The sequence below is a fragment of the Lithobates pipiens genome, unplaced genomic scaffold (genome assembly GCF_037356315.1).
Source record: "Lithobates pipiens isolate NorthernLeopardFrog02 unplaced genomic scaffold, aLitPip1_a1.2 Scaffold_18, whole genome shotgun sequence".
Lineage (NCBI taxonomy): Eukaryota > Metazoa > Chordata > Amphibia > Anura > Ranidae > Lithobates > Lithobates pipiens.
The window spans coordinates 590,351,700-590,373,711 of NW_027507758.1; the positions used below are offsets into that span (position 1 = coordinate 590,351,700).

At 45.0% G+C, this 22,012-nt stretch overlaps 1 protein-coding gene across 1 annotated transcript; it reads right to left on the minus strand.

Moving 5' to 3' along the window:
* Positions 1-216: 216 nt before the first annotated feature.
* On the minus strand, positions 217-6,890 carry LOC143989142 (olfactory receptor 2D3-like). The gene is made up of 2 exons (XM_077489169.1): positions 6,756-6,890; positions 217-3,896 (listed from the first exon to the last, which is right to left on the minus strand). The coding sequence occupies exon 2, from the start codon at positions 3,704-3,706 to the stop codon at positions 2,786-2,788; it is 921 nt and encodes a 306-aa protein (XP_077345295.1). The 5' UTR covers positions 3,707-3,896; positions 6,756-6,890; the 3' UTR covers positions 217-2,785.
* Between the last annotated feature and the right edge of the window lie 15,122 nt (positions 6,891-22,012).

Sequence of the window (22,012 nt, forward strand, 5' to 3'; positions counted from 1 at the left end):
AAATCTTGAATTTTCTTTATTGCTTCTGTTTCTTTTTAGCTGTCTCCTAGGTTCTCTTGGTGCACTTGTAATGCCAAGTGGATTTTCCTTTAGTAAATAAGGGCCATTGTCACTGTAAACACAACATTTTTCAAAAACTGGTATTGAGCATGGAAAGAAGAAACCACACATTGAAGATTAGCAAACGTTTTACTCTGTGCACATTCACATGGGTGTTCTAACATTTTTGTGTTAAATAAATTGTTTTTTACAATATATATATTTTTTTGTATAAACAGGCATATTTCACAACATAACATATAGTACACAACTGTGGAACTTACAAAGTTCAACATAGAAAAACTGAAGGCAATATCAGACATTATAGTATGTCCAAAATGTGTTGATCTTGCCTTCATCAAATGGGGTGATGTCACCGCTGTAAAAGCCAAATTTTAAAGATGCACACAATTTGGGAGTCAAAATGGGTATTTCCCTCCTGATCCCATGCCTAATGTCAACATATGCTATCTCCCATCATGGGGGATCAATGGATGTGTTTTGGGGGGTGAAACCCCTTCCTCTCACCTACTTCAGTTGTGAGGAAGGGGTTGCACTCCCTCATTTTCACGCATGCAAAGTTTATATCAAGCTAACACGCATGTGTCATACCTACGTTCTGAACAGAAGTGGCGAGCATCCTAAATGAAGGTAAAAAAATTTCTTGGGCCATCTGTGGCCTATACTGCTTCAATATTGAGGCCTATATTGGGTTAAGATTATGAGAGTTTAGGCTGACATTAGTGTTTTTGTCTTGTGTATTGTCTTACAGCAAATTTGAATCCCTTTAAGGACCCAGAATTCATGGGCAGTTTCATAGACAGGTACAGGGAGATGAAATGCAAGTATGGACAAAGAAGCAACACAGAAAACAACAAAATGGCTGCCTAATGACACATCTGAACAGCCGGGGGGCACAGCCTATGGTAGCAGGTATCTTAAAGTCTGAGTTAGATGCACATTGACCACAGAATGTTTCTAATTGGCATGTGAATCTCATCATCCCAACAGAGACATAAACTTATAACATCTAAAATGCCCTGTCTTGGTGTGGAACCTTGTGTTGGGGTTGGGGTTCAAGACTGTATAAGAAAGATAAAGTGATCAAGTCAAATAATACAATATGGAGGAGAGGGTAAACAACTAGTTATAGGGTCTCATATTGGCAAAGCAGGACACATAGCTGATGTTACCTCAGTAAACATCCATTTGGGCAGGTAACTGGTAAAGAGGAAACCCGCAGGCTGATGGAGCAAGAAGAGAAGAAAAAGAGAAAGCCTCAAGGAACAGAAAAAGAAGGAAAGAGAGCTAGGGAGAGGGGTAAAGAAGGTGGGAGGGTAATGAATAGCAAGAGATGGGAAAGGGCCCCAAGAGGGTTAGCTAAAGCATGCATCATACGAGCACAGAGGACATGTGCAGGGTATTCAGCAGGGGAAGAGTAAGGTTTTATCGAAGTCCACCCATATTTTCCACGATTGTTCATACTTACGTACCCTGTCCAATAGGACTGCCTCAACCTTAGCATGTATCATGGCCCTGGTAAGTCTATTTTTTGGTTTCTGTGATGCTAAGATGTGGGGTTTTTCAGGTCTTGGCAACATTTTGTGGGCCTCACAAAATGTGGTCTTTTAGGTCTTGGCAACAGATTCCAGGGCCTCACAAAATGTGATGGGTTGTCAGGAAATTGGATTTGTAATTTATGCCCCTTGGAAGCCTAAAGGTTCTCCCTGGAGTGTTGGGCCACTCTCTAAATTTATGCTTCAAAAAAGTCTTACGTATGTGATATCCCCATACTTGGGAGGAGTAGAAGAATTTGTTTTGGGGTGTAAATCTAAGTATGCCTATGATGTAAGTGAGTAATAACTTGTTAAAATAACAACTTGTGAAATGAAATCAAATTTCAATTACTTTCTTCAGTTTCCAAAAACATTGCGGGAAAAAAATTACAACTTCAAAATACTTATCATGATTCTTGCTAAATACCTTGGAGTATCCAATTTTCAAAAATGGGTCTTTTGGGGGTGTTTGTACTGTCCTGGCATTTTAGGGCCTCAAGAAATGAGATGGTCAGTCTATATTTTGAGATGTGGCAGAATACATTTTGGATCTAAACTTAAGAAAGTTTATTCTTTTGCAAATTTTTATAGCAGAAACTAAGGGAAACTTTTTTTCGTCTTCGAATTTTGGTCTTCCCTTATATAGTGTAGCAGGGTGGTACCCTGCCAGGGTCCAGGTATAGTAAACAGCCAGTACACTAATTGGTCAGCTGTGTTCTGGGCTTTAAGTAATGACTAGACCAAGGCTCTAGGCTCCCAGTTTGAGAGGACTCCACCCTGCAGACAGGAGGTCTGGGCACGGGAATCTTCACCTAGGAGAGATGGTAGGAGCCAATGTACAGCTCTACACTTGGAGTGAACCCTGACCATAGTAAAAATAAATTAACACCAAAGGGAAGCTCTAACTGCCTCATAAATATATAAAATGTATTTGGGTACAAGATTACATGACCAAGTAATTGTTAGTCAAAGTATCACAGTGCTGAAAAATGGCCTGGACAGGAAGAGGGTTTAACATGCCTGTCTTCTAGTAGTTAAAGTATACTAGTCATTTGGTAATAAGGCTTGGTATTTTTTGTGCATAATATGAACTATTTTCTTTTGGGAAAATGATTCTCATTTAGTTTATCACACATGTTGCCCCTTCTCATATTTAACTAACAACTCAATTTGACTTTGAGGGAAATACGTCACTTATCTCTTACCAGCCTCCTCATGGCTCTCTTAACATCTTCATTCCTCAGGCTATAGATCAGGGGGTTCAGCATCGGGGTGATCACTGTGTAAAATACTGCCACCCTTTTGTCTGTGTCCTCTGTGTCTGCATGCTCTGGTCTAACGTACATGAACATAGCTGTCCCATAAAAAATGACCACCACTACCAGGTGTGAAACACAGGTGGAAAAGGTTTTGTACTTACCAGAGTGAGTTCTAACAATAGTGGTAATGATTCGAAAATAGGAAAAAAGGATTAGTGAAAGTGGGATGAAGGCCAAGATGGCCGTGCCCACCAGTTTTACAATATTGTTTGATGAGATGTCACTGCAAGAGAGCTGTAACAGCAGTGGTGCCTCACAGAAAAAATGGTTGATGGTGTTAGGGCCACAGAATGTTAAGCGGAATACAAAATACAAATCAATGGATGATATTATGCAACCAGTCAGCCATGCCATGCTGATCATCCACAAACAGAGCATTGTGTTCATGATCATATTGTAACGTAGAGGGTTGCAGATTGCAACATAGCGGTCATAGGCCATCAAAGCCAAAAGCAGACACTCAGTTTCCCCCATGAGCAGGTAAAAAAATACTTGGGTGGTACAGCCAATAAATGAAATCCTCTTCATCGGTGCAAAAAAGTTAACCAACATATTTGGTACAATGACTGAGGTATAGCAAATGTCCAAAAATGACAAATTAGCCAAAAAAAAATACATAGAGATGTGCAAGCGCTTGTCAGTTTTCACGGCCACTATGAGAAGAAGATTCCCAATCAGTGTGGACATATAGATTGCCAGGAAAATGGGGAACAACAAAACTTGTACCAGTGGGTCGGTTGAGAGCCCAAGAAGAATGAATTCGGTTACAGCACTTTGGTTCCCAACATGCATCCTAACTAATCCAAAATTGTGATTGAGGAATATTTTTGTTTCATACAAAATATAAAATTAAATGAGATATTTGATGGAAAGACTGTATGATAATTCACATAGAGTATACAGTATTATAGAATATTCTCAGATTGTAAACCTTTTATTGGTTCAGTGCATAGAGTAATTAATTAATTTTTGGATCCTAGTGCTTAGAGGAAATAGAAATAGAAATATAAGTGACATTTTTATATAATTATGCTGCACATATGTAAATTAATATAACTAAATAATCTGAATGACATCACTTCCCCAACTATGGATGCAGTGAATTTCATTGATCTTTCATGATTAAAAGTTTACAGCACATGTGTCAAACACATGGCCTGCAGGCCAAATCCTGGGCCATTTCACGTGGCCCTCGCACCTCTCCTGCAGCTCTGTCACTCGCCTCATCTCGCCCACTTCCTTGTCTTGGCCATTGGCAGCATAGGGGAGGACAGAACTACTCCTACAGATTATGAGCTTCTCCGTGCAGCTGCAGCATACCCTCATCTCCACCTCCCCTGGTCTCAGCATTCCACAGACTCTGGCAGCTGATTCCAGTCCTCCTCCAGACCCTGCACTTTCTGCTTGGCAACATTGCCGCCAGATTCTTGCCAACAGCAGCATAAGGTAGGGGGTAAGGTGTACTGTGATGTAAGGAATGGTGGGGAACTTTTGACCTCTGATGGTGGGGTGGCTCCTGACATCTGATGTAAGGGGGGGGGGGGGGGGGTTGCTCTGGACATCTGGTCCTACAGATACAGCTGGCCATTTGAGGGCAACCATAATTCTGATGTGGCCCACAATTAAATTGAGTTGGACACCCATGGTTCACAATGTATCACCAGTTTGCTCTGCTTGGCAAGCCTATCCTTAGTAAACTGGTGAAGTGATCCCATCCATCACAAATCCAGAAACTGGGAGCTTTGTTCGTTATTCCATATTTCCTTTCCTATAAGCAACAGAATCAACTGTGCCTCCATGAGTGCTCGTTTATAACACAGGTACAGCTTTTAATTGTAGAACTCCCTTTCTCAACTTTTTTTTTACCCCAGAGGAACCCTTAAAATGTTCAGATCATGGGGAACCCTTGCTAAAACCACTTTATTGGGGAACAAATGCTTCTTACATTGGAGGTCAGTAAGAAGGACCCAACCCTTACAGTGGAAGTCAGAATGCCACCCTTACAGACAACAAAATATTTAATTGGTGTCATGCTACTTGTTTAGCTAAATAGAGTTGGTCATGGAACTATATAGGCACCATGAAATTGGTGATTAATTGGCCATACCTTGATCATATCTCAAGGAACCCCTAGCAATCTTCAGAGGAACAAAAAATTATAAAAAAAAACAAAAAAAAAAAACACTTCTGTGCTAAAAAGCCAAAATGTATGAACTAAATAAGTGTGAGCTGTACCAGCACGTTATGTGATATTCTAACACAAATAAACTAAACAAAAATTAAGTAAAGCACTCATTAGTATTGAAAACCTAATATATGGTATACTCAATAAAAAAATAGTTAACTTAGTGAAAAACATACATTAGTTCCATCATGTCACAATAGTAACAAAAAATCATAAAAGTCCTACTTTTCAAAATTATACAATACTGTTCCTGTTAACCACATCAGCCCTTGAAGAATTTACCCCCTTCCTGACCAGAGCATTTTTTGCGATTCGGCACTGTGTCACTTTAACTGACAATTGCGCGGTCGTGAAAAATTGCACCCAAACAAAATTGACATCCTTTTTTTCCTCCCACAAACAGAACTTTTTTTTTTGGTGGTATTCGATCACCTCTGCAGTTTTTATTTTTTGCGCTATAAACAAAAAAAATACCACCAATTTTGAAAAAAAAGCCCTTTTTTTTACTTATATTTGAAGTCTGTACCTCTAAAGTTTTTCCTGAACACAAACAAAACACTATTTCATTATTATTTTCTCACAGAGTATAGGGCCCTAAATTGTTAAGCCCCATACACGCGATCAGAAATTCTGCCAGCAAAAGTCCAATGTGAGCTTTTGTTCAGAAATTCCGACCGTGTTTATGCTCCATATGACTTTTGCTGGCAGAATTACAGCCAGCAAAAAATTGAGAGCAGGTTCTCTATTTTTCGGTCGGAAAAAGTTTCGATCGGAAATTCCGATTGTCTGTACCAATTCCAACATGCAAAATTCCTACACATGCTTGGAAACAATTCAACGCATGCTCAGAAGCATTGAACTTCATTTTCTTGGCTTGTCGTAGTGTTGTACGTCACCCCGTTCTCGGTGGTCGAAATTTCTGAGAACTTTTGTGTGACTGTGTGCATGCAAGCCAAGCTTGAGCGGAATTCTGTCGGAAAAACCATCCAAGTTTTTTCTGACAGAATTTCTGATCATGTGTATGGGGCATTAATCTCTCTTTTTTTTTGTTCTTTCTTTATTTTCATTTATTACACTGTTCCTTACACCATTGATTTAGATTCTAATTTTGCATTTATTCGTTTTTCGATGAGACGTTATTTATGGGTGATAAAGCACAGAGTTTTTTTTTATATTGCTTTTTTGGCTTATCGCATAATGTCTGAAGTTTACACCTGTGGAGTTTTTTTGTTTTTTTTACATTGCAGTTATATTTGGATTCGTTTACAGAGTATAGTAAATACAATTTTTCTTATATGTGTTTTTATGGGGTTTTTGGTTTTGTTTTAAAGAGCTGATTAACACAATTAATAAAAGTGTGTTGCACAGCATATCAAAGTTTTATTGAATAGCTGCATAAATTAGTTTTTATTAATTTTGGATGGAACACTTTTATGTGTTTTTTTTTTACTATTAATTTAATGAAAGGTGCAGATTCAAAAACATGGAGAAAAAAAATGAAACTTACGTTAACATGCTAAAGCATATTATAAGACTTAAGCGATTACATCTTTTACTTTAAATGAAAAGATATATATTTTTTAAATCCAGGATTATTTTTTCAGTATCAAGGAAGTCAGTTTAAATGAAAAGAAAAGCCTTTTATGTTTAACTTACCTTTTTTTTAGAGTGATGATAACATTTAAAATAATAGATTTTTTTTTTTTTTCAGATCACAGTCCTAACTGAAATAGTCCTGATAAGGATTTAAAATGTAATTAAAAATGTAATGTATGGTCTTCTGCACAGGGCATCTCTGTGCAATTATATCTAGTCTGCAGGAACATTTTTATTCTAGTATTTGGCCCCTTGTGAGATAGGTTAATTCCCAGAATTCTTGTTTATCTTGTGGAAAATTGATTTGTTCTTACCTATTGAGATTGGATTATCAGTATGTCTATATTTAGTGTGAATTTAGGGTGTTAAAATGTTTCTAAGCCCCAAAAAATAAAATTTTAATATATTGTAGATGCATTAGCTTTGTTTTTATATTTTTGCAACATTGGCTGGGACTTGCTGACAGACTCCTAAACCTTGTGGATAGCTTTCCCAGAAGAGTTAAAGGGATTGTAAAGTAAATATTTTTTTTTTTTATATAACAAACATGTTATACTTACCTCCACTGTGCAGCTCGTTTTGCACAGAGTGGCCCCGAACCTGCTCTTCTAGAGTCCCTCGGCGGCTGTCTCTGCTTCCTCCTGCAGGTACTTCTCATGTTCATGCGAGCTCCCTCGCATGGTGAGAAGCACCTGCGGGCACGCTCCCGTGATACAGCCAGTGGCTATGGCCGCTGGCTGTATCACACGGCCCAGTCCTGCCGTCGGCGGACTTAGAAAGAAGTTTTGACTCAAAATCCCACCGTCTGTGCGCTAGTCCGCCGGACCTTTGAAATGAACGGACTTGCCCACACACGGAGAAAAGTCTGTTTGTTTTGAATGCGGCTCCAGGTAGACAGGACTAGCGCAGGAGGTCAATGTCGCCACCTCCATCAGTGAGATTGACACCTCGCTGGCCCCCAGATTCCGGCCCCCTACCCTATGTGAATGTGTATGGGGTACATTGTACCCCTACCCATTCACCTGGGGAAAAAAGTGTACATAAAAGAACACAACACAGGTTTTTAAAATAATTTATTGCACAGCTCCGGTGGTCTTCCGTCTTGGGGGGTTTTCTCGCCGGACTCCTCCGCTATCTTCTGCTAGCTCTTTTACTAGCGGAGGAGCCCGGCTTTCTTCTTCGTCATCGCTGCCACCGTCCGGGGGTCTTCTTCCAACTTTGGGGGTCTTGTCCCCCTCTTCGGGGGTCTTGTCCCCCTCGTTGGTTCTTCTTGCCGGGCCTCCGCTATCTTCCTATAGCTCACTTTAAGGACCCAGAATTTATGGCCAGTTTCACTGACAAGTAGAGGGAGATGCAGAATTTGTGAAACACAGGTGAAACAAAGTTTATATTATAATAAAGAAGCTAGGTAGTCAACGCTGGAGAAACTTCTGGAATTTGTGAAGACTCAGGTCCCAGATGCAACCATCCAGTTCTTGGAAAAGAAAGTTGGGATCTTGAGCAACATGTATAAGAAGGAGCATAATAAGATCAAGAAATCACTCCGATCAGGAGCATCAGCAGAGAATGTGCATGTCCCCCGGCTGTAGTACTTCAAAAAACTGCAGTCTGAAGTCAGGAAATCAGCAATCAGGAAAACCCTTCCATGCAGCCTTCCCTCCACTCCAGCAGAGGCTGACAGGGAACAACCTGGGCCTTCCATCCTGGAAGAAGTGGATGCGCCCAGCTGGAGTCAGGAATATTATTTTTATACATAGTTATTGTCTAATATTAATGATGTTAACTAGATGTTATAATTGATAACAAATTAATGATTAAAAAAAAATGATTTACATATCAATAGACAGTAGTGGCCAAAAATGTTTGGGGCAAGAATGAAAAATAATGGGGTCAGAATGATAGTCTTTTCCATTTATTAACATTCAATTTGCAAGTCATGAGCTGAAAATTGTGTGTGATTGATGAACCAAAAACTAAAACTTTGTCCCATTTTTATACACAGGATGAGCTCAGCCAGGAGGAGGGTCTGGAAAGTGGCAGGCAGGAGGAGGCCGTGCCCGGTGGCAGGCAGGAGGAGGCCGTGCCCGGTGGCAGGCAGGAGGAGGCCGTGCCCGGTGTCAGCCAGGAGGTGGGTAGGCCCCGTGTCAGCCAGGAGATGGGTGGGCCCAATGTCAGCCAGGAGGTGGGCGGGCCCAGTGGCCTCACCCAATCACAGGGGGCTCCCCTCCGCCTTACAAAAAAAGGCCCAGGAAGGGGACTATCACAGAGGAGGCAGCACTGGGCCTCATTAGGGAAGCAAGTGACGTCCTCAGAAGCCCCCCCCCCCAATGATGAAGAGGCCTATGGCTGCTATCTAGCCACTAGATTGCAGAAATTGGAGGAGGGCCAATGCCTCGTCTATGAGGAAATTTTTGCTCAGGTCCTTCAGAAGGGATTGAGGGGCCAGTTGTCTGAGAATAACCACGTATGTGAACTCACCCATCCTCCTCCTCTTCCTCCTGCCACAAGTACACCACCAGAGCCACAGCCTCCAATGAAGGCTGCATGGAAGGCTGCAGGGAAGTGTGGAGGGAAGGCTGCAGTGAGTGAAGAGAAGAAAGTGATGGCCTGGTTTCAGTCTGGTTTGACAGAAGACGCAGGCTGGTGTAGTACCACAGCCTGGGGACATAGATATCATCTGCTGCTGGTCCTGATCTCTGGGAGTTCTGGACCAGATTGAGCTCCAAATGATATGAACTCCTCAAGCTAACAATTTTATTATCCACAGATTTAATGTCTGCCCTGGGGGCCAAAAGGCTTCCAAAAAATTCCAAAATGTCTCCAGTGTTGCCTTACTCTTTATTTTGTTACCCAGAATAAATGGATATTTTATTTTCTGAAAATACTTGCCTATGTGTTTTTCTACAAATAGGACAGTTTGTTTGTGAGTAGGTAGGTACATTTCAAAAAGACAATGTCAAATTAACAAGGGACACCAACCTCCTTGAGGTTAAAAAATACAAGAAAATAATATTATTGTGGTAACTTGACACACAAAAAAAAATTATATATGGAGATCACTAGAAAATATTTTTTCAATAATCCAAAAAAAAGGAGATCTTGATGAAAGGAAAAAAAAGTCGATGTAAAAGTCTGATGGGGCATACAAGCGGTCAGAATATACGATGAAAAGCTCCCATCTGACTTTTTCTGTCGGAAATTCCGACCGTGCGTACGCGGCATAAGAGTTTGGTATAGGTATAGTGGAGTCCCCTTAAGCACACCCTACTGGCCTATAGTGGATTGACATCTGCAAGGTGACATATGACATCCAGCAGGATAAGCCGCTCGTGCGCAGTGATCTGTGGTCCTGTGTGTCGCTCCAACACCTCACAATTCTGATTGTGGGAGAGAGCCTATGAAATAGGCTTTTAACCACGTGATCAGCTGTGACCAATCACAGCGGTAACCAGGAAGTGCCAGTAATCAGCTTTCCTCGGTTCGCGCTGACAGGGAGAGCCGAACGGTGGCTCTCCTGATGGGGGGAGTATGCGCTGATAATCAACACGTTGATTATCAGCGCAGCCCCATCAGAGGTGCCCACCACATATGCTAATCAGTGCCCATCAGATGCCAATCAGTGTCCATCAAAATGCCAATCAGTGTCCATCAGTAATGTCTGTCAGTGCCCATCACAGATGTCAATTAGTGTCCATCTGTAATGTCTGTCAGTGTCTCCTCATCAGTGCTGCCTGCCAGTGCCATCTATTATAGTGCCATCATTGCTGCCTATTGGTGCCCATCATTGCCGCTTATCAATGCCCATCAGTGCCACCTATTAGTGCCCATCAGTTCCACCTATCAGTACCCATCAGTGCCTATATGCACATATCAATGCCGTCTATCAGTGCTACATATTAGTGTCTCCTCATCAGTGTCCAGTAGTGCCACCTCATCATTGCCGCCTCATTAGTGCCTATAAGTGCAGCCTCATCAGAAACAGAGAAAAAACTTTTTGTTTTAAAAAATGTTGGCTTATTTAAAATTTGGGTACAGTGTTGCATGACCGCGCAATTGTCATTCAAAATGTGACAGCGCTGAAAACGAAAAATTGGCCTGGGCAGGAATGGGGTGAAAGCTGGGGGTGATTAAAAACATAACTTTGGGGAAATGTCACTTTTTTTTTTACACTACCTTACACTTTTTTTACACTACTTTTTTTTACACTACACTGTTTATTTTCATTTTCCAACTAAGAATCCCTGGCTGTCAGCTAAATGTGCCGGGCAGGGATGCATCCGTGGTTGTTAGGATACCAGGGGGTGCTGGCTCCCTAACAACTAGAAGGAAGCTGTCACAAAAAAAAATGACTACTTGTAAATGTTTTGCTGCATACTGCAGCTGGAGGTTCATTCCTCCGGACTCCAATTCATTCAACTCTTTCGCACTGGATTCTCCCTAGTCAGTGCACGGCACAAAGTCTCCCTAATATTATTTACCCTGCTGGTTAAAGGTTTTTAGCCTATAGTGTTAGGCTATTTCTCTGTTTATAAATGGAAAAGCTTTTTGGTCAAATGTTCTTATAGCCATTTTTCTCTTACAAATGAATGTTGGAGAATCTTCCATTTGTTCAGCTAAAGGCAACAAGGAAACTATTACACACATATTACAAACATTATTATTCGTTCTGCTTGTTTGAATGTTGATACATTTGCAAAGTATTTTTATTTCTTCTTTTTATAAGTAGACCCCTATGTGTTGGTTAATTTAACAATAACTATGACTTAGGGCCGGTTCACACTGCGGGCGATGCGAGGCGACATGACTCGCCTCGCCGCTATCTTACAAGTCACCCCTGTTCTGTACAATGGAACCGTTCTGAGAGGAGCGACTCAAGTCGCTCCGACTCAGAAAAAAGGTTCCTGTACTACTTTCGGGCGACCTCGGGGCGACTTGCATTGACTTCTATACAGAAGTCATCTGCAAGTTGCCGCTGAGGTCGCGGCAGGTCGCGGCGAGGCAAGTCGGTGTCACCTCGCATCGCCTCCAGTGTGAACCGGCCCTTATTCTCCTACCTAAATATTTTAGCTGCAGTATGCGCAAAATAAATAGAAGGAGACACCAAATCCGAGAGGAATAAGGACGGATATGTTTTAATGGAAGGAGTAATGCCGCGTACAAATGACCAGACTTTTCAAGGCACTAGGTCCGACGGACTTTCGGCAGAGTTCCGACGGACTTTCCGAATGAACGGACTTGGCCACACACAATCACACCAAAGTCCAACGGATTCGAACGTGATGATGTACGACCAGACTAGAATAAGGAAGTTCATAGCCAGTAGCCAATAGCTGCCCTAGCGTCGGTTTTTGTCCGTCGGACTAGCATACACACAAACGGATTTCTCGATCCGGCGGAAAAATTTAAAACATGTTCTATTGGGGGGCGTGGTCTTGGGGGGGGGCGTGGTCTCGGCATGCAGCGGTGAGGACGCATCGTCCCTGAGCTCCGGCGCTGACCCCGGTATTCTAGCACTTATTCGCCGCATGAACCACTCCACACGTTCGGGAAAGATGGGGAGGAGAACTGGCAAGTCCCTGCCGAAGAAGAGCTGGGCCCGAGGGATCGATTAAACGGTTCCTGGCGGAGCCTGATGAGGTGGGGGACATGGATGGCCTAGGCCGCTCTCCGCTTGCCACGAGCGCGGCCGCGTGCCCCGCCCCCCGTCCCAGGCCTATACACAGATCGCAGTCCCGGGCCTCGTCGGTGGGTTCTGAAGGGGAGGAGGGTGAACCAAGTCGGTCGGATGTGGCGGCGCTGGTGAGCGGACTTCCTACGAAATCGGAACTGGCATCGATGCTCTTGGGGCTCGAGAAGTCCATCAAGAGGGAAGTGTCCGCGGTACGTTCGGATCTCGCGCAGGTGTTGGACCGAGTGGAAGAATCCGAGCAGCGGCTAGACAGGCACGCTACCGCCATTAGGTCATTGCAAGCTACTACCCGCTCTCTTGCTATCGCCCATCGGTCCGCCCTCTATAAGATCGAGGACCAGGAGAACCGTAACCGACGGAACAACATTCGGATTCGGGGGCTCCCGGAGGCCACCGGGGATGAAGATCTCCTCCCATCAGTAAGGGGTATTTTTAATGGCCTCCTGGGGAATGCAGCGGACCACCCTTTGAAAATTGATCAGGTGCACCGGGCCCTCCGCCCTCGCAACCTAGCGGCGGAAACTCCGCGAGATGTGATCTGCAGAGTGCACTATTTTGAGGAGAAGGAACGCATCATGCAAAAAATCAAGGGGACCCGGTACTGAACTTTGATGGTGCGTCGCTCTCTTTTTTTCCTGATTTGGCTAGGGAAACTCTGGAAAGACGCAGGGCCCTGCATAAGCTGCGCTTATCCTCCATCAGCTACCGGTGGAGTTTTCCTGCCGCCCTGATTGCTCACAGAGATGGGAAGACGGCGGTTCTGCGGTTCCCAGAAGATCTGGAGAAATTCTGCATGGATGTGAACATATCCCCGCCGGAATTGCCTGGTTGGCAGGAGGGCATCCCACCCTTACCGAATACCCCTGAGGAGCAGTAGCAGAAAGTGTCTCGCAAACAACGCGTTCCTTCCTCTGGCCTGGCTACTTTGCACGCATAGATGGCACTTTGGATGTTGCTCTTCGGCCTAATAATCCACACTGTTGATGCGGCTTCCCCGGTCCCGCAAGTATACCGAATTGTTTCTATTGTTTTTCATTTTCATTTTTACTTTTGTTTTGGTGTTCACCGCTATACTCCCTAAGCTGCCTATGGGGTGCATGTCTTACTGGAAACGTACTGATGGAGTGCCAGCGGGCGGATCTGCACCGGGGACGTTTGGGTTCTGCCTCTGTCTGTCTCAGCCTCATGACGCTGGGACCCCCCTATTGTGAACATTGGTGAACAGTGTTCTTGGTTCTAGTGTTTGCATAACTGTACATGATCTCTGTGCTAGTTATTTTCATTTATATGTTATTATATATTTTGTAATTTGGGGTTGGAGCCGGAGCTGTGACCTGCGACTTCTGTTTTGAACGGTTGCGGGTTGCTGCTGCCTGGCCACATGTGTTTTCCCCCCGGGGGATGTCGGGCGGGTCTTGGCCCTCGGGCTCCGGCCGTTTCGATGGCTGGGGTTCCGGGGGTGGGGGCCTGATCGATTGCCTCCTTATTGCCTTACACCCTGCTGTCTGCACATGCTGCGTTAGACCCAAATGGGTCTGGGCCGCATGTGCTGCAGGGTTTGCGGGCCATAATTGGTAAATACTACCTTTTCCTTGCTCTCCTCTTATTTCCTTTTCTTTTCACATTCTTTCTTTCTCCCCCCTGCTCTCTACCTCCTCTGCCTCAGGTCCTGTTCCCAGGTAATGTGTTGCACTTTGGGTTCTCTGTCGGATCCCCATGGCCGCGGTGGAATTGCTATCGTTAAATGTGCGGGGCCTCCATGCCCCTGGTAAACGCCATAACCTATATCGGGAACTGGGTCGCCTGCGGGGGGATGTTGTCTTCCTGCAGGAGACCCACCTTACTCACACCACTTCGGTGAAATTATTCTCCCCCAATACCCAACCTGGTATTATAGTCTCTCTGATGTGCATAAGGCTAAGGGCGTGGCCATTGGGTTCCGTAGGGGTACCCCTTTTAATATGGTTGAGATGTTGAGTGACCCTCACGGACGCTTTCTGTTCCTCAGGGGCAACCTGGGCGGGCTGCAATGCACGTTGGCGACCCTCTATGCCCCTAACAGAGATCAGGCCATTTTTATTGCTGCTACGCTTGGGAAGCTACGGGATTTTGCTACCGGATGTGTTATCCTGGCGGGTGATTTCAATGTCCCCTTGGAGCCTGTGTTTGATACGTCTTTGGGCAGGTCTTCGGTTTCTTGTAAGCGTCTTGCGTACATTCGTAAACGCTTGTGTGATGCCCAATTGATGGACGTATGGAGGATAATGCATCCACGAGCAAGAGACTATACGCACTACTCAAGCGCCCACCACTCCTACTCCAGGATTGATTTTTTTTTTCTAGACCACCATCACCTTTCCCTGTTATCACGTTCAGAAATTGCTTCATCTACTATATCAGATCATGCCCCCATCTTGCTCACCATTAATATCTCCTCGTTGCCCCGTAAACCAGCTACCTGGAAGTTGAATGAGAACCTTATTTGTGAGGAGGCAGACAAAACATATATGCAAGGAGAACTAAATCAATATTTTATAGATAATACCCACCCGGACATTTCTCCGGGAGTATTATGGGAGGCTCATAAGGCCCATATGAGAGGTAAATTTATGGAATTGGGCTCCAGAAGGAAAAAGGAATTGGCGCAACAACAATCTAACTTGTTGTTAGAAATTAGCTCTCTTGAGTCGCAACACAAGGCCAGTCTCGCCCACGCAACACTGCATACCCTAACACTTAAGAGGGAAGAGTTGAAAGCCATGTACCACGAGCAATGGAAGCGGGAAGCCCGCAGGGTATCACAAAAGTTCCATGAATGGGGCAATAAGCCGGGAAGGCTTCTGGCTCGTTCCCTACAGCAGGCAAAAACCAGGGCTTTCATTGAGAAAATTAAGACAGCTTCTGACACCCTCACTCATGAGACCTCGACTATAGCCAGGGAATTTCATGCCTTTTACCAACGCTTGTACCATGTCCCTCCTGCTGTGCCTGACTTAGTGGTTAGGAGAACTCTGATCCAGGAGTACCTGGAGCAGGCAAACCTACCGGACTGGACTCGGAGGCCCTTGCCTCATTGGACGGAGAATTTTCCGTCCAGGAGTTCAAAGTAGCTCTGAAGGCTATGGCTGGCGGCAAGGCCCCGGGACCAGATGGTCTGACGGCACTTTACTATAAGTCCTTCGCGGAGACCTTGTTGCCGCGCCTCGCTTCTTATGCTAATACAATCTCACAGGGCGGAACATTCCGCCCGGAGACGTTACATGCTCACATCTCGGTGCTCCCTAAACCGGGGAAGGATCCTAGTTTATGCGGGAGTTACCGACCTATATCTCTCTTGAATTTAGACGCTAAACTGTATGCCAAGGTTATAGTGAACAGGCTACTTCCCCTACTTCCTCGCTGGGTTTCCAGTGACCAGACAGGGTTTATCCCGGGTAGGGAGGCACGCGACAATGCTCTCTGCACTCTGTCCCTGATGGCTTGCGCTAGGGTGTCCACCCAACCCACCCTGTTACTTTCTACAGATGCGGAAAAGGCGTTTCACAGGGTGGATTGGGAGTATCTCATGGCGACCCTGTCACACTTGGGAATCAGCCAGATTTTTATGTCCCACATTTCAGCTCTATACCATTCCCCGACAGCTCAAATTCGTGTTAATGGCACCCTAAGCGACTCCTTTACACTCCATAATGGTACACGCCAGGGTTGCCCCCTTTCGCCGATTTTATTTGCCCTCTCTCTGGAGCCCTTCCTCTCTACAATTAGACACAATCCAAATATCCATGGGATCACAGTTGGTGATCGAGAACATAAATACGCTGCTTACGCGGATGATATTTTGTTCTATGTACAACAACCCCTGATTTCACTCCCCAATCTGATGTCTGCCTTCTCACAATTCGGTCGTATCTCTAATTTTAAAATTAACATGTCCAAATCGGAGATCCTTAATGTCTCTATCCCCAGGGAAACTGTAGCTCATCTTAGAGAATCCTTCCCTTTTAGCTGGCAACCACATAAAATTAAGTATTTAGGCATATACCTCACATCAAAACCACAGACGTTATTCCGCGTTAATTATATACCCCTCCTTAACGCTATTCGAGTGGATTTACAGAAATGGTCCCAAGTCGCACACTCGTGGTTAGGGAAAATCAGTGTGATTAAAATGAATATCTTACCTCGAATTCTGTTCTTATTTCAGATGATCCCGGTGGGTATTCCAGCTAGTTTTTTTACGCTCATAGATTCACTGATATGCAGATATGTTTGGAACAGAAAGCGTCCGAGACTGTCCCGAGCCCTTCTATCCAGACCTAAACGGTTGGGGGGCCTGGCTTTACCTAATGTGAAATTGTATTTTTTAGCCGTTGTTCTAAACAGGATATCAGACTGGAAATATCACAAACACTCTAAGCTTTGGGTTGCTCTTGAATTGGCACTCAGTGATACGGATCTTTACACTCAAGTATGGATTCCCAGGAAATATAGGTCGTTAGCGTCCAGCTCCTCGCCGCTCACCTACTCTACTTTACGGATCTGGGACTCGATTTGTAAACAGCATAAATGGTCATATCACTCTCCCATTATGCCCCTGACAGGTCACAATTACTTCCTGACTGGCAACATTGACCCCAGAATTTACTCCTGGAACCTGGGGGATACACCTCTGCTGCACCACGTCGCCAACCAGGATGGCATTGTGCCGTTATCTCAATTAATTTGTCCCGCACGGGCAACACCCATGGATCACTGGACCTACCGTCAACTGGCTGCCTTTGTTCATTCCCTGCCGAAGCCATTGCGCTCACTGGCTGAGTTGACGCCGGTTGAATCGGCTTTCGTGGAGGCCCAGCCAGTGGAGAGACCTTTATCCTTTTTTTATCACGCTTTGCAGCTTCTGTTGATTAAGAGCTTTCCCTCCTTTTTGTCCAATTGGGAGAAAGACCTGCGCAGTGAGGTTTCAGAGGCACAAAAATCTACTATACTATCGATGGCTCATCTAACATCCACGGCATCCCAAGCGGCAGAAGTGAACTATAAATTATTGACGCGCTGGCATTACACCCCAGCCGTTCTACATAAGTTGTTCCCTCAGGCATCGGCTCTCTGTTGGAGAGGCTGTGGGGAACGTGCCACTCATACTCATATATGGTGGTTCTGTCCACTTATACGGCCATACTGGCTAGCTATTTTATATTGGATGAATGTTATTTTAGGATATGAGTTACCCAATGACCCGTGGGTCGTACTTTTTCATGGCGCAGGCTCTCCGGCAGGATCATACAGAAAATCTTTGACTCCTCATTTGTTTAATGCGGCAAAGGCTCTCATTCCCCGTAGTTGGAAGCAGCCCATGGCCCCCTCTTTACAGCAGTGGTTGATGGAGGTAGATCGCTTGTACTATTTAGAGGATCTTACCTACTCTTTACAGCATAAATCGGACCTGGGGAAAAAGATTTGGTCCTGCTGGTTAGCCTTCAAATGTACAAAGGAGTACATGGACATTATATCACAGGTTGGCTAAGTGAGTGTACCTTCATAGGTCCCATCTCGCTGGCGGGGATAGGACCGAGGCAGACCCTTTCCTTCAACTCCCTTCCCTCCTCTATTCTTCCTGGTTCCTGATCTTCTTCTCTTACTCTGCTCTATCCACTCTTTTCTTCCCCTGCTTTCTTTTTATTTGCTTGGTACAACGTTGTCTGACTGATGCATCTGGGGACCTTGCAACCTAGCAGTCGCAGTCCCATTCGTGGGAGGGTGGCTGCTCTTCGTGTTAAGCTGGTAAGCTTAGAACATATACGGTTATTTACTTGTGAGCTGTTAGATCTTCTATGTCTTTGGCCGTGTACTATAACTTCTGCAATCCCTGCCTTATTTTGCACTAAATATTGTATGTGCCAGGCTTTCTATTATTGTTTCTCTGTTATCTGCTTTTTTTCTTTCAATAAATATAAATTAAACAAAAAAACATGTTCTATTTATAAAGTCCGCCGGATTTTTGGCAAGCAAAGGTCCAATGGAGCCCACACACGATCGAATTGTCCGACGGACCTTTCCTGTCAAAAAGTCGGTCGTGTGTACACGACATAAGCAAGAATAATGGAAGCAATATAAAGAAGAGTAAAGAGTCAAGTTTCAGAAAGTTACAAAGGTTATTTGACTGTCTTTCCCTATGTGTCATGTCTGTGTGTGAATGTATTAAGGTGAGATTATGTAAGATATTACTGTATTGTAAATGAAAATAAACAGGAAAGAAAATAAAATGAATAATTTGACCTTTTTTTTTAACCACTACAGCCCCCTTAATGACCAAGCCATTTTTTTGCGATATGGCACTGCATCAATTTAACTGACAATTGCGCGTTCATGCGACGTTGTATACAAACAAAATTGATGTCATTTTTTCCCCACAAATAGAGCTTTCTTTTGGTGGTATTTGATCACCTCTGCGGTTTTTATTTTTTGTATTTTTTGTGCTATAAACAAAGACCAACAATTTTGAAATAAAAACAGTATTTTTTACTTTTTGCTATAATAAATATCCCCCAAAAAAAGAAAAAAGAAAACAAATTTCTTCATCAGTTTAGGCCGATATGTATTCTTCTACATATTTTTGGTATATAAAATTTTTTTGCAATAAACGTGCATTGATTGGTTTGCGCAAAAGTTATAGTGTCTACAAATTAGGGGATATATTTATGCCATTTTTATTATTATTATTTTTTTTACTAGTAATGGCAGTGATCAACAAGTTTTAGTTCAACTGTGACATTGCGGCAGACAGATCAGATACTTTTGACACTTTTTTGGGACCAGTGACATTTATACAGTGATCAGTGCTAAGGAGGAGGAGCGATTGTGGGTGGCTGGCAGACATCGAGGCCACTGGCCATGTGCATTGGCTCTGGCAATGTGCACACCTGCTATTGCTCTTAATGTGGCCAACGTACACCTATGGTGATTTGCACAGGGGAGCTAATACTTTTGCCGAGTTCTATACGACCCTGTACAGTGACCCTGAGATCCCGCATGACCCCCTCCCCCCTGACCTGAGCGATCGCTTGTGCTTCTATCTGGAACGCAGCGGTATCCATAAAATCCAAGCCTCAGATCTTCTATTCCTTAATACACCCATTACAGAGGAGGAACTGACAGTCACCATTCAGACCTTACCCACACATAAGTCCCCAGGGCCAGACGGTCTCCCTTATGAATACTATAAATCATTCCTCTCTATCCTCTTACCACATATGTGTAAGTTGTTTAATGCCTTCCTCCAGCGAACCCCCATCCCCCAGACATGCAAAGGTCATTCCTCACACTGATCCCCAAGCCCGAAAAGGACCCCTAACTTTGCGCCATCTACAGGCCAATCGCGCTCCTAAATGGCGATCTGAAATTTTTTACTAAACTCCTTTCGATGCATCCGAACGTGATACTGCCCTCCCTGATACATAAGGATAAGATGGGCTTCATCCCCCTTCGGCAGGCGTGTGATAACACGAGGCGCATAATTGACCTAATAGATGTGGCAAACAGAGAGGGTCTGGAGACCCTGGCTCTCGGGTTAGATGCCGAAAAGGCCTTCGATTGTCTCAGTTGGCCTTTCTTGTTTGCAACATTATATATATTATTATTATTAATAACATTATATATTATATATACAATATATGGGATTTCAGGGACCCTTTCTACGAGACTATCAACACCTATACATTAACCCTACTTCCCAGGTTAAGTACCTTTTTGCCATGTCCCCTGCCTTTCCAATAACGAATGGGACCCGCCAGGGAGGCCCTCTTCCACAGCTACTTTTTTCACTGTGTTGAGCCCCTGGCGGCGTCCATTCGTAGATAAACAGACATTCGGGGAGTCCTGGTACGAGACCGGGAGTTTAGAATCTCTCTCTTTGCAGACAACATCATACTCACCTTAACCCAACCCAGAACTTCACTCCCCAGTCTACACGCTGAACTTGATCTTTATAAATCCCTCTCTGGCTATAAAATAAATGCAACTAAGTCGGAGGCTCTCGCTATTAATATCCCAAGTGCAGAGGTATAACACTTAGGCCGCGTACACACGCGCGGACTGTTCGCCCAACCTTGTTCGGCAAACAGTTTCGGCAAACAGTCCGCTCAAAATTTGCATGAGCGGACTTGCCCACACACGAGCGGACTGTTTCAGCGAACTGTTTGCCAAACAGTTCGCTCAACTTTTGAAATGAATGGACTCGCCCACGTAAGGAGGAGGCAAATCCGCCCATTTCGAGCGCGTGTACAGGTAGGCGGGGCCCGCGAAGGAGACGTCGCGGGCTCCGCCGCCTGGAATGGGCTTAAAGGGGAACCCCAACGCCGAAAAAAATCGGCGTGGGGGTTCCCCCAAAGTCCACACCAGACCCTTGTCCGAGCACGCTACCCGGCCGGCCAGGAAAGCCGTACCCTCCTGAGCCGTACCAGGCCGCGTGCCCTCAACATGGGGGGTGCCTTGGGGAAGGGGGGGCCGCGCAGCCCCCCCACCCCAAAGCACCTTGTCCCCATGTTGATGAGGACAAGGGCCTCTTCCCGACAACCCTGGCCGTTGGTTGTCGGGGTCTGCGGGCGGGGGGCTTATCGGAATCCGGGAGCCCCCTTTAAGAAGGGGGCCCCCGGATACCGGCCCCCCACCCTATGTGAATGAGTATGGGGTACAATGTACCCCTACCCATTCACCTGTGAAATAAAGTACAAAAAAAAACACAACACAGGGGAAAAAATATTTTATTGCACAGCTCCGGGGGTCTTCCGTCTTCGGGGGTCTTCTCGCCGGACTCCTCCGCTATGTGTGTGTAGCTCTTTTGCTAGCGGAGGAGTCCGGCTTTCTTCCTCCCCGCCGCCGGCCTCTTCTCCCGACTTCGGGGGTCTTGTCCCCCTCTTCGGTTATTCTGCCGGGTCACCGCGCCTTCTTGTAGCTCTTTTGCAGGCGGTGGCCCGGTCTTCTGTCGCCGCTGCCTTCCGTTCTTCTGTCGCCGCCTTCGGTTCTTCTGCCGGGCCACCGCGCCTCTTCTCCCGACTTCGGGGGTCTTGTCCCCCTCTTCGGTTCTTCTGCCGGGCCACCGCGCCTTCTTGTAGCTCTTTTGCAGGCGGTGGCCCGGTCTTCTGTCGCCGCTGCCTTCCGTTCTTCTGTCGCCGCCTTCGGTTCTTCTGCCGGGCCACCGCGCCTTCTTGTAGCTCTTCTGCAAGAAAACTCACCATATCTCCCTCCTGGGAATAGTGGCATCTGTTAAGATGACTATCCTTCCCAAACTTCTGTACCTTTTTCAAAAGTTACCCATTTTAGTCCCCTACGCAGACCTGTGAAAACTCCAAGCGGACTTAATATGATTTGTGTTGAACTATAAGAGACACAGAGTCCCCCGCTCGGTGCTAACAGCGTCCCGCACTGACGGGGGACTAGCATTTCCAGATCTGATTAAATATTACCAGGCTGCCCAACTGCGTGCCTTGACCTCCTGGTTTCCCCAATCATCTTACAAAAAATGGACGGAAATTGAAAAGCTATGGCTTGCACCCATACACCCAAACAGCCTGCTCTGGAATGCAGGCATAGAGGTGGAGCCAGCCCAGCTTCTAGGTCCTATGCTCCA